Source organism: Hyperoodon ampullatus (genome assembly GCF_949752795.1).
Source record: "Hyperoodon ampullatus genome assembly, chromosome: 6".
In the NCBI taxonomy this organism is placed as follows: Eukaryota; Metazoa; Chordata; class Mammalia; order Artiodactyla; family Ziphiidae; genus Hyperoodon; species Hyperoodon ampullatus.
In genome coordinates, this window is record NC_136919.1 from 1,034,852 (window position 1) to 1,048,540 (window position 13,689).

Below are 13,689 nucleotides of genomic sequence, written 5' to 3' on the forward strand. Positions count from 1 at the left end.
GGCTGCCGGCCTCTCAGCCAATCGGAGAGGAGATGGGTCAGCCTCGGCCAATGGCCGCCGCGAATGCTAATGAGCGTTGACGCCGCGAGGAAGCCCATTCAAAAAGTCGCAGCTATTGTCGCGGCGGGTTGGGTGCCGCCGGGCCCGCCGTCGGCCCGCGCGGGGACAGACTCTGGGCCACGCGGGGACCAGCCCGGGGCAGGCCGAGGACCGAGGCGTGCCGGCGGGCGCCATGGCCGGAGCCGCAATGGCCGAGCCCGGCCGCGGGCCGCCTTCCGCGCCCGCGCCCGGCACGGAGGGTCTGCCGCGCGCCTTCCTGCAGAGCCTGCGCACCCTCTTCGACATCCTGGACGACCGGCGGCGCGGCATCGTTCACCTGCGCGAGATCGAGTCCCGCTGGCAGGGCGCCGACGCTCGCGAGCTGCCCCGCGGCGTGCTCGAGGGCCTGCGCCAGGTGGCCCCGGCCAGCGGCTACCTGACCTTCGAGCGCTTCGTGGCCGGCCTCCGCACCTCACTGCTGAGCGCCGACGGCGGCACGCGGGCCCCGGCGCGCGCCCCGGCCCGGGGAGGCTGCCCGGCGCGGCCCGGGGGGCAGCCGCCGCCGCCGCAGCGCCTGGTGTTCGCGCCGGCCGACGAGCCGCGGACGGTCCTGGAGAGGAAGCCCCTGCCCCTGGGCGCGCGCCCCCCGCCGGCCGGCCCGGGTGGCGCGGCCCGGAGCCTAGAGAAGCTGTGCAGCCCGGCGGAGGCGGCGCCCGGCCCGGAGGAGCCCGAACGGCCCCAGGGCGCGGCGCTGGAGCGGAGCCCGAACATGGACGCTGGTGAGTGCGGGGCGGACCCCGGCCCCGCCTCGTAGCTCCCCTCGCCGGCGCACCGGAGAGGTGCTGCCCGAGCATCTCCCAGCGGGGGGACGAGAGCGGGCAGCTCTTCGTCGGCTTCTGAGCCTGGAACACACCTGGCGGCCCGGAGAGGAAGAAGCCTCGTCCCCATCCCGGTGTGCTCAGGGACCCGGGCCAAGGGGCTGGTCAGAACCCACTCTGTACCAAATCCTAGCGGGGCACCGGGGAACCTGTCCAGTATGAGGGGCTCTCCACCATCAGTAACTGCCCACACCTGGGGACATCTGGGCCCTTGGGCTCACCTGGTGACTTAGAGGCAGTTCTCACTGGTGTAGAGGGAGGACCCCCAGACTGTGAAGTGCCCTTGCTGCCTTCTTGGGTGCCTCTCAGTCTGACAGCTCTGCCGAGAGGCCTGGGCCCACTGCCCCCTCGGAGGCCAGGGCAGGCAGGAGCTGCCAGAGGTGGTGGAGGAGGACCTGGCGTAGCTGCCAGGAAAGGCAGAGGGGTGGGTGGTCTCCAGCCCAGTTTTCCAGGCCTGGAGCCGTGGCACCTCTGACACCTGTGAGGGACCGACCACAGCCCCTGGGGATGGCCTGGCGTCTGGTCCACTTGGCAGGGACAGGAGATGGCTGAATGGTCCCCTGTTTGTCCCCCAGAGTCTGCCCTGGGAACAAGACCTGCTTTATGGCTGTGGGCGGGGGCTGGGCCCCTCGGCCCATTCAGCCTGTGCAGGTGCAGGCCTTCCACCCGGGCAGCTGCCAGCTCTTTCTGTGCTGCCCACCGCTCTGCCAGCTTCGCTGGACCCCCCCGCCCAGGCTCGGACATATTCCCCAGCCCAAGGCTGCCAGTTGGAGCTGCGGTGACCCCCTAGCCTCCCTGGTGAGCTAATCCAGCAGCCCACCCGAGGCTGAGGGTTCCCGCACGCAGGCGCCTCACTGCCCAACCTCCCTGTCCCCAAGGTGTGTGTAGGGGGAGTGGGCTTCTGGGTGTGCTTGGCCTGAGTTCAGGGCTGGTGCAATCCATGTGGCTGCACACAGTTGGAAATCAGCCATGGGACTGGGGTTTGGGGGCCTCAGTCCTGTCGTCCCACCCGGCTTTGCCCTGGTGCCCTGTGTGACATGGGGTCCCTCACTGCAGCCCTCTGAGGTCCAGGTCCGGGGTCGGGCACTTGGCTGTTGGCCACCACGGGGCAGAGTTCACACCAGTCCCTCTCTAGGCTTCAGGCCAGGGCTCTCGCTGTCACCTTTTACAGGCAGAGGCCCAGCCAGGGCATGTGGCATACTCTTTGGGTGCCAAACCTTGAGCTCCAAGAGCCCCCCAGCACCCCAGGAAGAGAAAGCCCTCCATGTTCACAGCTTCCCAAAGCCTCTCAGAGGTCCAGGTCCTGCTTCCTGTTCCCTCTTGGGGCTCAAGAGTATATGCCAGGCCGGCCTGAGCTCCATAAGTACAAGCTGTTCTATCAGACCCAGACACGGGTGATGATGCCTCTGCCTGCTGGTCAGCCGCTGGGCGTCCAGCGTGCCGTCATCTGGAGGCTCCAGGTCTGCCCTGCAGACCTGACAGTGCAAACTAGCCCAGGTGTTCCGGGGTGTCCTGTCCCCCTTCCCCCGCTGTGCCTTCTCTGCTTGCCAGGCAGCTGGGCAGGTTGGAACGTGAACTCGGCCTGCTTGGAGCCTGTCTGCCAGGGCTGGCTGGTGGCCTGCATGGCCACCTGGTGTCAGCCCTCTGGACGTGTCCCTAGCAGGCATACCTGTGCCCCCTTCTTGCACCACCCGCCCACCACTGTGCCGGGCGGGGCATAGGGCTAGGGAGCCAGTGGAGGATGCCCTCCTCACCTGCACCCCACTCCTGCCCTCCTGGGCAGCCCTTCACATACTCCCCCATCCCCCAGGAAAGCCTGCTGGCCCTCCAGGAGGCTCTCGCAGGGAAGTACCTGGCTTTCCGGCCCCAAGCCGACTGCGGCTGGCTACATTTGCTGTAGGAGTTGCCTGCTGAGGGCACGGCTGGTGCACACATGCAGGGAACTAACTTTATGCTGCAGTCACCTTCCCGGGAGAAGTCAGGTCTCTGCCACCCATGCCCCACGTTTCTCCTGCGTGAACTCCAGTCACCCTTAAAGGACCTGGGTGGACAAGGAGACAGGAGTGGAATCCAGAGGCCGCCTTGCTGGCTCTGTACCTAGCAGCCTTTGAGCCCCTGAGGTGTGGGCCCTGGGTGTGCACAGATGAGCCAGATGAAGCCCCTGCCCTCAGGGAGCTCACGCCTAAGGCATGTGTGCGGTGTGTGTGCAAACATGCAGCCTCAGCGGCCACACGGCTGTCCCCAAGGCAGGTGTGGGGGGAGCTTGTGGAGGTCGAGTGAGGACCAGACCCCAGCCTGGCACCGGCAGGGTGCGGAGGTTCTGAATTGCTGAGGAATCCCGAGGCATGCAGGCCGGCACACCTGGCTCTGCATGGCTGGGGTTGGTTGGCAGGGGATCCGGGATGGGTCTTTGCGGGGCTGGGGGAGTCGAGCTTGACTTGGCAGGCCTGGAAGTGAGCCAGGCCCTCGCCTCTGCTGCAGATGCAGTGGCCTGCAGGGCCCGGGAGCTGGGCATGGGGGACGCCCGGTGGGGCCCCCGTGCCCGAGGGGAGCGTCGGAGACACACCATCACCAACGGTGTGGACTGCGACCTGGTGAGTAAGGGCCCGGGGGGCTCTGGGGGGCTCTCCATCTTGCCTGGGTTTGTCCTTGGCCCCCAGACGTGGCCTCCTGGACCACCCCCCTGCCCGGGAGGGGGCAGCTGGTTTCGGGTTCTGGGGGATTCTGTGGCAGGACCATCGGCAGTTCTAACCCTCTCTCCCCATCCTGCTTTGAATCCCCTTGCGGGCCGGCCCACGGCCAGGTCAGGAAGGCCTTTGGGGGGAAGGTTTGGCCCCCTCCCAGCACTGCGCCGGCCCCTGCCTGCTTCCCTGCTATGGTAGGCCGGCCCACCAGCCGGGGGCCTACCACTCTCCGTAAAGAGAGGGGGAGGTTCCCCTGGGGAGGGCTGCGTGGAGGGCCCGAGGAAGGCCAGGGGCCCCCGGAGGAGGAGGGGGGCTGTGCTTCCCAGCGCAGGAGGGCTCACGCGAGTACGGGTGTGCGCACGGGCCGGCGGGTCCGTTCCTGTGCGGGCTGGTGTGAGCTGCAGACGTAGACAGGTGCAGGCGGCACCCGCTGGCGCGCCCGTTGGCATGGTGCGTGCCCGTGTGTCGCAGCTGAAGCAGATGAAGGAGCTGGAACAGGAGCAGGAGGTTCTACTGCAGGGCCTGGAGATGATGGCGCGGGGCCGGGACTGGTACCAGCAGCAGCTGCAGCGTGTGCAGGAGCGCCAGCGCCGCCTGGGCCAAAGCAGGGCCAGTGCCGTGAGTGACGCTGCCCAGGGCTAGGCTGCCCCCCACCCCCAGGCAGAGTGGCCCTCCCCCAACACACAGTGATCACCCACCCAAACCCGGGCACCCCCAGCTGGGCACAGTGGCTGTCCCTCCACCCAGAGTGCTGGGCCCTGCGCCCCCCACCCCCGTGATATTCCCCACCTGCTGCGACACCCCTGGGCTCCCTCAGCTCTGAGCAGTGACTTCCTCCCACCCATGTGGACCCCCCTCGAGGCATTGGGGCTGACCCCGGCCGGCCCTGCTCTCTGACCACCCCTCCCCCACTCTCCTCCCAGGGCTTCGGGGCTGAAGGGAGCCCCCGCCTGCTGGGGCAGCTGCTGCCCAAGGTGCAGGAGGTGGCCCGATGCCTGGGGGAACTGCTGGCCGCGGCCTGTGCCGGAAGGGTGAGTGCTCCACAGACCAGCTCGGTGCCGCCCTCGCCCTTGTCCTAGAGGCTGTGCCAGGGCTGCCAGGCCTGCCTGACCGTGCCCTCCTGTAGGCTCTGCCCTCGTCCTCCTCAGGGCCCCTGGGCCCTGCCCTGGCCCCCGCCTCGCCCTCGGTCCCCGGCTGGCAGCAGCAGACCATTCTCGTGCTGAAGGAGCAGAACCGCCTTCTCACCCAGGTGAGCTGCGGGCGGGGCGCGTGGCCGGGGGCTGGAGGCCGGGCAGGCCCTGACGGCCCTCCTGCCCGCCCAGGAGGTGACCCACAAGAGCGAGCGTATCACACAGCTGGAACAGGAGAAGTCCGCCCTCATCAAGCAGCTGTTTGAGGCCCGTGCCCTCAGCCAGCAGGACGCTGGGCCCCTGGACTCCACCTTCATCTAGACGGCCCCAGGCACGGACGTGGGGCCTCGCGGCCCGGCACTCAGCCCTGGGCGGGCACTTCCTTGAGCCCCACCTCTGAGGCTGAAGGCGCCCTGGCCAGCCCGAGCACCACCCTCCTTCCTCCCTTCCAGTCCGGGCTCCCCTAACCTCAGGATGTTCTGAGACCCCAGACATTGACTCCATCTTGGTCTTGGGGGCCTGATCTGGGGTGGGACCTCATCATGCCAACACACAGCGTGAAGCTGCTCCTGCCACTGTCAGTGGACAGTGGGGGGCACCCCCTCGTGTTCACCAGATCTGGGCAGCCCTGGGCAGGCCTGCCCCCGGGTTTGCAGCTGGTGTGCCTCCCCTCCCACCTGGGGTCTCCAGTGGAAGGCACTGATCACACTAGGCTGCGTTCCCAAGAATGGCCAGCAGAGGGCGCCACATGCACTGGTGACTGCGGCCTTGGAGGCCCCGCTGTGGTGTCTCAGATGGGGCCTGGAGTAGGGGAACCTGGGGCGGGCTGGGACACCTGCAGGTCCAGTGGGTGATTGGCCCCGGGGGTCCAAGGGCGTCTTGCCCCGCTCAAGACTAGGCGGCTGTCGCTCAGCCAGGAGCAGATGGAGGGTGGCCTCTAAGAAGGGGGGTCTGCTTGTGTCCAGTTCCAGAGGAGCCCCGAGGGCACGGTGTTGGGGATTCGCTGGATTCATGCCTGGGCCAAAGCTGGCCTGCTTGGTCCTCCCCACGGACCTTAGATGCTAAACAAACGGGTTGGCCTTCATCCCTCCTGGCCCAGACTCCACCAAGCAACTTGTGACCCAGGCCCAGAGCCTTGGGCCTACCAGGTGACCTGGCCAGGGCTGTGGTTACCAGGGTGGCTTAAGTGTGCCCCTCCCTGGGGAGGGCCCTGTTCCCAGGAAGGGGGTCAGCCTGGGCCTCCCAGACATGCCCCAAGGGGCCTTGTAGGTCCAGCAGCCTTGCCAGGCCCTTCACCAGATCCAAGGTTCCCCTGGTATGGGGACCTGCACACCCTCCATCCCCCCACCCCAGCTTGGCCCTGGGTCTGGATCACAGGAAGGGGGGTCCGCAGGACTTAGGAAGAGGCCGGCAGTGGGCCCCGTTGGGGGTCCTTTCCTGCTCTAAGGGAGACCCCCTGCTCAGCTAGGCCTGTGACAACCCTGAGAGGGGCTCCATGCTCCTCGCTGTCTTCCCCCACCGGCCCCCAGCTGAGCATACAGGGGCATTACAGGCAGGCTGAGCGGTCAGGGGCCCCCGGATGGAGCGTGGGACCTGCGGCCTGGAGGGGTTGTGTGCACAGCTTCACACAGCCCAGGGGAGGGGGGGCGTGGCCTGACCACAGAGGAGGGGTCCAAGGTGCAGGCGGCTACTCCCCGCCGGGCCCAGCTCCACCACACCAGCAGCGACCTGGCCGGAGTCCGCCCCTACACCACACTCGGGGCCAGCGGGCGCGGGGCTCTGGGTGCGCGGTTGTCCCAGGTCAGGCCCAGATCCGCCCAGCACACAAGCGGCCCTCAGAGGATGGGGGGGTTCTCCTGCGGGCCCAAGCGCCCCTGGACTTAGACCTCCTGGGCAGGTTCCCTGAGATGGAAGGGGGGCTGGTCCTGAAGGGCCAGATCGGGCCTCCAGCACCGAAGCCTACCTGTGGTGTGGTGACTGGACCAGTGCCCGCTGAGGAGGCACCCTCCCAGCCGTCAGGTAGGGGCCGCCCACCAGGGCCTCCCCAAGGCCTCCCCTTTCCTGACTCCCCCTCCCGTTGCCCGCTGCAACCCCGTGACCAGTCCCCCTACCTGCCCAGGCCCTGAGCCCACCCTCACTAGGAGTCCCTCTGCTCGCAGACCCTCCAAACAGCCCTGGACGATTCCAGAACGGAAAACGGCCCCTCCTCTGCTCTGAATCCTTCCTGCACCTCCTCATGACGCGGGGCAGACCCAGGCCCCAAGCAGCGTTCAGCCTCCACATCCCCCGCCCCCAGCCCTGCCAGCCCGGGCTCTCCCGTCTCTGGGCTTTGCAAGTGCTGTTCCGTCCCTGGGAACACCCACTTCCTGCTTCACCTGACTGGCTCCTGCCCAGCCCTGCACCTTGGATATAGAGGGAACGAACCTGCAGAGGCTGAAACGGCAAAGGGGGTAGCCTTTGCCCTGAGGGTGTCTGCTTTCCCCCTGAGATCTTCACGGAACTTGGGAGGCAGGACCAGAACCCAGTGTCTGCCCCAGGGGTACTGCCCACAGAAGGCGGACCCTTCAGCCGCAGGGTGAGTGTGGAAGAAACCCGTGACTCAGGGAGAGGCGTCGTGGCACTGGCTTTCCATGCAGGGCGGAAAACGCATCCTATTCATTAGCAGTCTGAAATCAGGCTGCCTGTGTGGCCCTAGAGACCCCAAGGGGAGAATTGTAAGTGGCCCCAGGTTGGCGGGGCCCAGGCGGCCGGCAGAAGCCAAACATCCTCGCTAGAGCAGCGAGTGTTTCTTAGCCATGCGCAGGGGATGTTTGGGGCCGCGTTAAGTCTTGGGGGAGCTGTCCGTGCACCGTAGGATGTTTATTACCATCCCTGGCCTCTATCCACTAGATGCCAGCAACACACACACTCAGTTGTGATGACCAAAATGTCTCTGGACATTGCCAGTGCCCAGGGGGCAAAGTTGCCCTTAGCTGAACATCTCTGCTCTAGAGCAATGCAACACCAGGCCTCAAGGATTTCCTACAGACCAAGTTCCAAGGAAAATGAGCATCTCCAGCTTAAAAAGCATTTCACAAACACCACAAGGAAAGAATCTACCATGAGAGCCAGCAGAAACAACAGATTCTGTAGCCATTTCAGATATTCAATAATCAGAGAACATAAAATGGCTATGTTTTGTATGCCTGAAGAAATAAAAGAGATCCTTGAAAATATGAACAAGGAATAGTCTTTATAGTTTCTTATTCTGTTTTTAAAAAGTGTAATCTTCTATAAAGGTGACTGATAGCATGAAAAAGAATCTAACAGAACCAGGAATTTATAATATATATAAAAATTTAAAACTCAGATGGACTTCAGATGGAAAATTTCAGCATAGCTGAAGGGAGACTTGGTAAAGATAATACTTGTGCCAGTCTCAGTTGGAGTGAGGGTCAAATTGACAGTAAATATAAAAGTACTCTGCAGTTAAAAAAATAAAATGGACAGTGCAGAATGGTAGGTATAATTGTTTTGAAAATTTTAGGAGCTGGAAGCTATTCATAAAGCCTGACCTAAGATATAAAACATACCTGAAATACAGCCACCTTTCATGTAAAATGAGAAAGGTAATCATTGTCTTGGGATATTATATACCAAGTCACCTTAAGAAATAAAATTGTAGACTTTCTTAGCTAGGTCTGGCAAAGCGCTGGTCTGCTGTTCTTAGGCAGTTGATGCTTGAAAATTTTAACAACTACTAGCCTTGAATATATCTGATTAAGAGAACTCATGTTTAGTCCATGCTTGCATTTAGTATATATATTCGTTTTTGTTGTGGATTCAGTGGGAGGTTTTTTTTTTTTTTTTTTTGCGGTACACGGGCCTCTCACCGCTGTGGCCTCTCCCGTTGTGGAGCGCAGGGTCCAGACGCACAGGCTCAGCGGCCATGGCTCACGGGCCCAGCCGCTCCGCGGCATGTGGGATCCTCCCAGACCGGGGCACGAACCTGCGTCCCCTGCATCGGCAGGCGGACTCTCAACCACTGAGCCACCAGGGAAGCCCACAGAATAGATTTTAAGGCAAGAAACAGTAGTAGTGTTGAAGAGAGTAACTATCTAATAATAAAAAGTTTAATTTACCAGGGAGGTATAGCAACCCTAAAGTTGTAATCACCCAATACCAAAATATAAATCACAGAGATATGCAGACATTTCACCGAGGAGGACATACTGATGGCGTATAAGCATGTGAGAAAATGTTCAGTGTCATTAGCCATTAGAAAAATGCCAATTAAAACTACAGTGAGAATGGCTACACCCCAATCAGAGTGGCTAACGTGAAACACTGATAAGAGTGTGCTGGTGAGGATGGGGAGAAACCGGGTCACTCACGCAGTATTGGTGGGAATGTTGAATGCTACAACCACTCTGGAAAATAATTTGGCAATTCCTTTTAAAACTAAAATTGAGGGGCTTCCCTGGTGGCTCAGTGGTTAAGAATCCGCCTGCTAATGCAGCGGACATGGGTTTGAGCTCTGGTCCGGGAAGATCCCACATGCCGTGGAGCAACGGAGCCCGTGCGCCACAACTACTGAGCCTGCGCTCTAGAGCCCGCGAGCCACAACTACTGAGCCCGAGTGTCGCAACTACTGAGGGCTGCGCGCCTAGAGCCCGTGCTCCACCATAAGAGAAGCCGCCCAATGAGAAGCCCGCGCATTGCAAGGAAGAGTATCCCCTGCGCGCCGCAACTAGAGAAAGCCCGCACGCAGTAATGAAGACCCAATGCAGCCAAAAATAAATAAATTTATTTTAAAAAACAATAAAATAAAATAAAATTGACTTACCACGTATGATGGTTAATTTCATGTGTCAGCTTGGCTAGGATATGGTGCCCAATCCTTTGGTCAAACACAGAAGTTGCTGTGAAGGTATGTTTTAGATATGATTGACGTTTACACCAGTGGGCTTTGAGTAAAGCAGATTGTTCCCTATAGTGTGGGTAGGCCTCATCCACTCAGTTGAAGGCCTTAAGAAAAAAGACTAAGATCCCCCGAAAGGAAGGAAGTCGGTCTGCAGACTGCTTTTGCGCTCAAGACTGCTACATCCAGTCTTCCCTGGGTTCCAACCTGCTGACCTGCTTTGCAGACTTCAGACTTGCCAGCTCCTACAACCGCATGAGCCAATTCCTTAAGATGAATCTGTTTCTCTCCCTCTCTCCCTCTCTCCTCCCTGCCACTCCCATATATATATTCCTGTTGGTTTTCCTTCCTTTCTCTGGAGCACCCTAACACATCATACACACAGCGATTGCATTCTTGGGCATTTATCCCAGAGAAACGAAGACGTATTTTCACACAGGAACATGTACATGATTGTTCGTAGCAGCTTCACTGGTAGTAGCTCCCAACGAGATACTGCTCAAATGTCCTTCCTTCTATGGGTGACTGTTTGAACAAACTATGGTCCATCCACACCACGGGATACAAATCAGCAATGAAAAGGAAGGAACTATGGATAACACAACAACATGGATGCACCTCAGGGAAATTATGCTGGGTAGTAAGAGCCAATCTCAAAAGGATACATTATGTGTGACCCATTCATGTACCAACTGGGAAATAACATGATTATGGAGATGGAGGGTGTGGGTTGGCTAAAGGGCGGTGTGAGGGGTCTCGTGGGGATGGTTCAATTGAATTTCTTGGTTGTCATGGTGGTTCCATAAGGCTACACATGTGGTAAAATTGCAGAGAGCTACACACACAAATGAGTGCAAGTAAAACCAGTGAAATAGAAGTAAGCTCCTTAGGTTGTACCAATGTCAATTTCTTGGTTTTGCTATTGTACGACATGTTAGAAAAATATATATATATATATATACGGCAAGACTTATCAGAACTATAAAGAAAAATTGACAAACTCACCATCACAGTGAGAAATTTTAACATATATCTCTTGATAATCAATAGGATATAGTAGATTTAAACATTATTGGTAATGTTGATCTAATGGACAAATCCAGACCAAGACACTCACTAATTGGAGAATACACATTCTTCTCAAGCACACGGGGAGCATCTATAACTATTTATGACCACATGCTGGGCCCAAAAGGCAATCCAACAAATATCAGAAGATTGCTCTCATGCAGACTACATGATGTAACCACGATGCAGGTACCTCAGAAAAAAGCCCAGACTTTTGGATATTAAAGCACACACACCTCCCCCAAAAAGCCAAAAACCAAAACCAAAAGAAACAAAAGCAAAAAGAAACAACAACAAAAAAAGGGGGGGGGGGAGAAAAAACACACAAAAAATAAAAAACAAAAAACAGGAAAAAATAAATTTAAAAAAAGGAAAAAACCCACACCCACATCTAAACAATTCATACGTCAAATAAGAAATCACAATGAAAATGAAAAAAAATTATCTAAATGAAAATAAAAAGAGTGTGCATCAAAAGCAGAGACCGGAGGGAAATTTATATAGACACTCAGATACATTAGGAAAGAAGAAAGCCTTGTAAGTAATGAACTAAGCATTGAACTTCAGAAGTTGGAAAAAGAAATAGCAGAAATAAATACAAAGAATATAGAAGAAAGAAATCATAACACGTTATATTAAAATATTTTTATTGAGTATATATATATATATACCTGACACTTTTTTTTTAACTTGTTTTTTGGGCCACGCCACGTGGCTTGTGGGATCCTAGTTTCCCCACCAGGGATTGAATGAGGGCAGTGAAAGTGTGGAGTCCTAACCACTGGACCACCAGGGAATTCCCTGACACTTTTCTTTTTTTTTTCTGGTACACGGGCCTCTCCCTGTTGTGGCCTCTCCCGTTGCAGAGCACAGGCTCCGGACGCGCAGGCTGCGCGGCCATGGATCACGGGCCCAGCCGCTCCACAGCATGTGGGATCTTCCCAGACCGGGGCACGAACCCGTGTCCCCTGCATCGGCAGGCGGACTCTCAACCACTGCACCACCAGGGAAGCCCCTGACACTTTTCTTGATGCTGGGGGACATCCGAACAAAAGAGACACGAAAACTCCTGCTCACATAAAGTTATATTTGAGTAAGAATAATAAAGGTTAGAGCAGAAATTAGTGAAATAGAAAACAAACATGCTTTATAGAAAACATCCATAAAAGCAAAAACTTGATTGAGAAAACTAACGAAGTGCAGAAACATCTGCCTGGATTAGTGAATAATAAAAGAGATAAGGTAGAAATAAAATGATGTTAGCAATTAAAAAAATAACAACATATGCTGCAGAAATTAAGCAGATGCTAACAGGATTTTTTTTTTTTTTTTTTGCCCTGCTGCACTGTATGCAGTATCTTAGTTCCCCGACCAGAGACTGAACCCGTGCTCCCTGCAGTGGAAGCGTGGAGTCCTAACCACTGGACCACTGGGGAATTCCCACTAACAGGATATTTTAAACAAGATTATGCCAATCCATTAGCGGTGGATAAATACCTCATGATAGATTACGCATACAGGACCCAAAAGGAGCAAATGATAGAGCAGAAAACGGATACATCTGGACTAATCAAGCACTTCATGATTTCACTGCAAAGGACTCATGTCCCCAGTATACATAAAGAATTCCTGCAAATCTATAAGGAAGAGATAAACAATCCCTAGAGAATGAACAAAGATTTGAAAAGATGCCTCATGGAAGACAGGAAAGACTCCATTTCTTTAGTAATCAAGGAAATGACATTAAAAGCTCAAAGAGAGGACTTCCCTGGTGGCACAGTGGTTAAGAATCCGCCTGCCAATGCAGCGGACACGGGTTTGAGCCCTGGTCCGGGAAGATCCCCCATGCCGCGGAGCAACAAAGCCCGTGCGCCACAACTACTGAGCCTGTGCTCCAGAGCCCGCGAGCCACAACTACTGAAGCCCGCGAACCACAACTACTGAAGCCCTCATGCCCTAGAGCCTGTGCTCTGCAAAAACAGAAGCCACTGCAGTGAGAAGCCTGCGCACCACAGCGAAGAGTAGCCCCTGCCGCCCACCGCAACTAGAGAAAGCCTGCGTGCAGCAACAAGGACCCAACGCAGCCAAAAAAAAAAAAAAAAAAAGCTCAAAGTGATTTCTTTTTCACCGGCTTCTCCAAAATCCAAGAGTTGCATAATACCAACCAAAATGGTGGTGTGTGCTCTTGAGGTCACCAGGTGGCGCCACCATCCTGAAAACAGTACAGTTATTTGCAGGTGAACCTGAACACACAGGTGCGCTCTGGCTACCAGCTCCTAGGCTATTCCCCAGGGAAAGGCTTGCCTGTGTGCAAATGTGCACAGGAGCAATCTTAGTGAAAACAGCCTGAAGCCAGGACCCCCGACACACTCACAGCGGAAATGTGAGCTTTGCAACACTCACAGCAGAGGACAACGCGGCAACAGGGCGGACCACCTACAGCTTCACAAGTCAGCATGCTGAATCTCAAAAATACAATGGGAGTGAAAGAAGCAAATTCCAGAACAGTATTCCAGTATAAAAAAAAAAAAAAGAAAAAGAAAGAAAAGGACTTCCCTGGTGGCGCAGTGGTTAAGAATCCGCATGCCAATGCAGGGGACACAGGTTCGAGCCCTGGTCCGGGAGGATCCCACATGCCGCAAAGCTACTAAGCCTGCATGCCACAACTACTAAGCCTGTGTGCCACAACTACTGAAGCCCACGCGCCTAGAGCCCGTGCTCCGCAACAAGAGAAGCCACCACAATGAGAAGCCCATGCACCACAACCAAGAGTAGCCCCTGCTCACCACAACTAGAGAAAGCCCGCGTGCAGCAACGAAGACCCAACGCAGCCAAAAATAAATAAAAGATAAAATTCTAAAAAAAAAAAAAAACCAGGAGAAACAGCACAATATATTATTTAGAGAGATGGAAAACTATAAAGAACCTCAAGAGAGTAGCAAGTACAGAAGTCAGGAGAGTAGACACCTCTGGTCAGGACGAGCGAAGCC

General features: G+C 56.8%; 1 protein-coding gene across 1 annotated transcript; it reads left to right on the forward strand.

The window, feature by feature from the left end:
* Positions 1 to 232: 232 nt before the first annotated feature.
* On the forward strand, positions 233 to 5,052 carry SAPCD2 (suppressor APC domain containing 2; the record flags this gene model as incomplete). Its single annotated transcript, XM_079706936.1, has 6 exons — positions 233 to 818; positions 3,399 to 3,511; positions 4,073 to 4,219; positions 4,525 to 4,632; positions 4,728 to 4,850; positions 4,924 to 5,052. The coding sequence occupies 6 exons, from the start codon at positions 233 to 235 to the stop codon at positions 5,050 to 5,052; spliced, it is 1,206 nt and encodes a 401-aa protein (XP_079563062.1).
* Between the last annotated feature and the right edge of the window lie 8,637 nt (positions 5,053 to 13,689).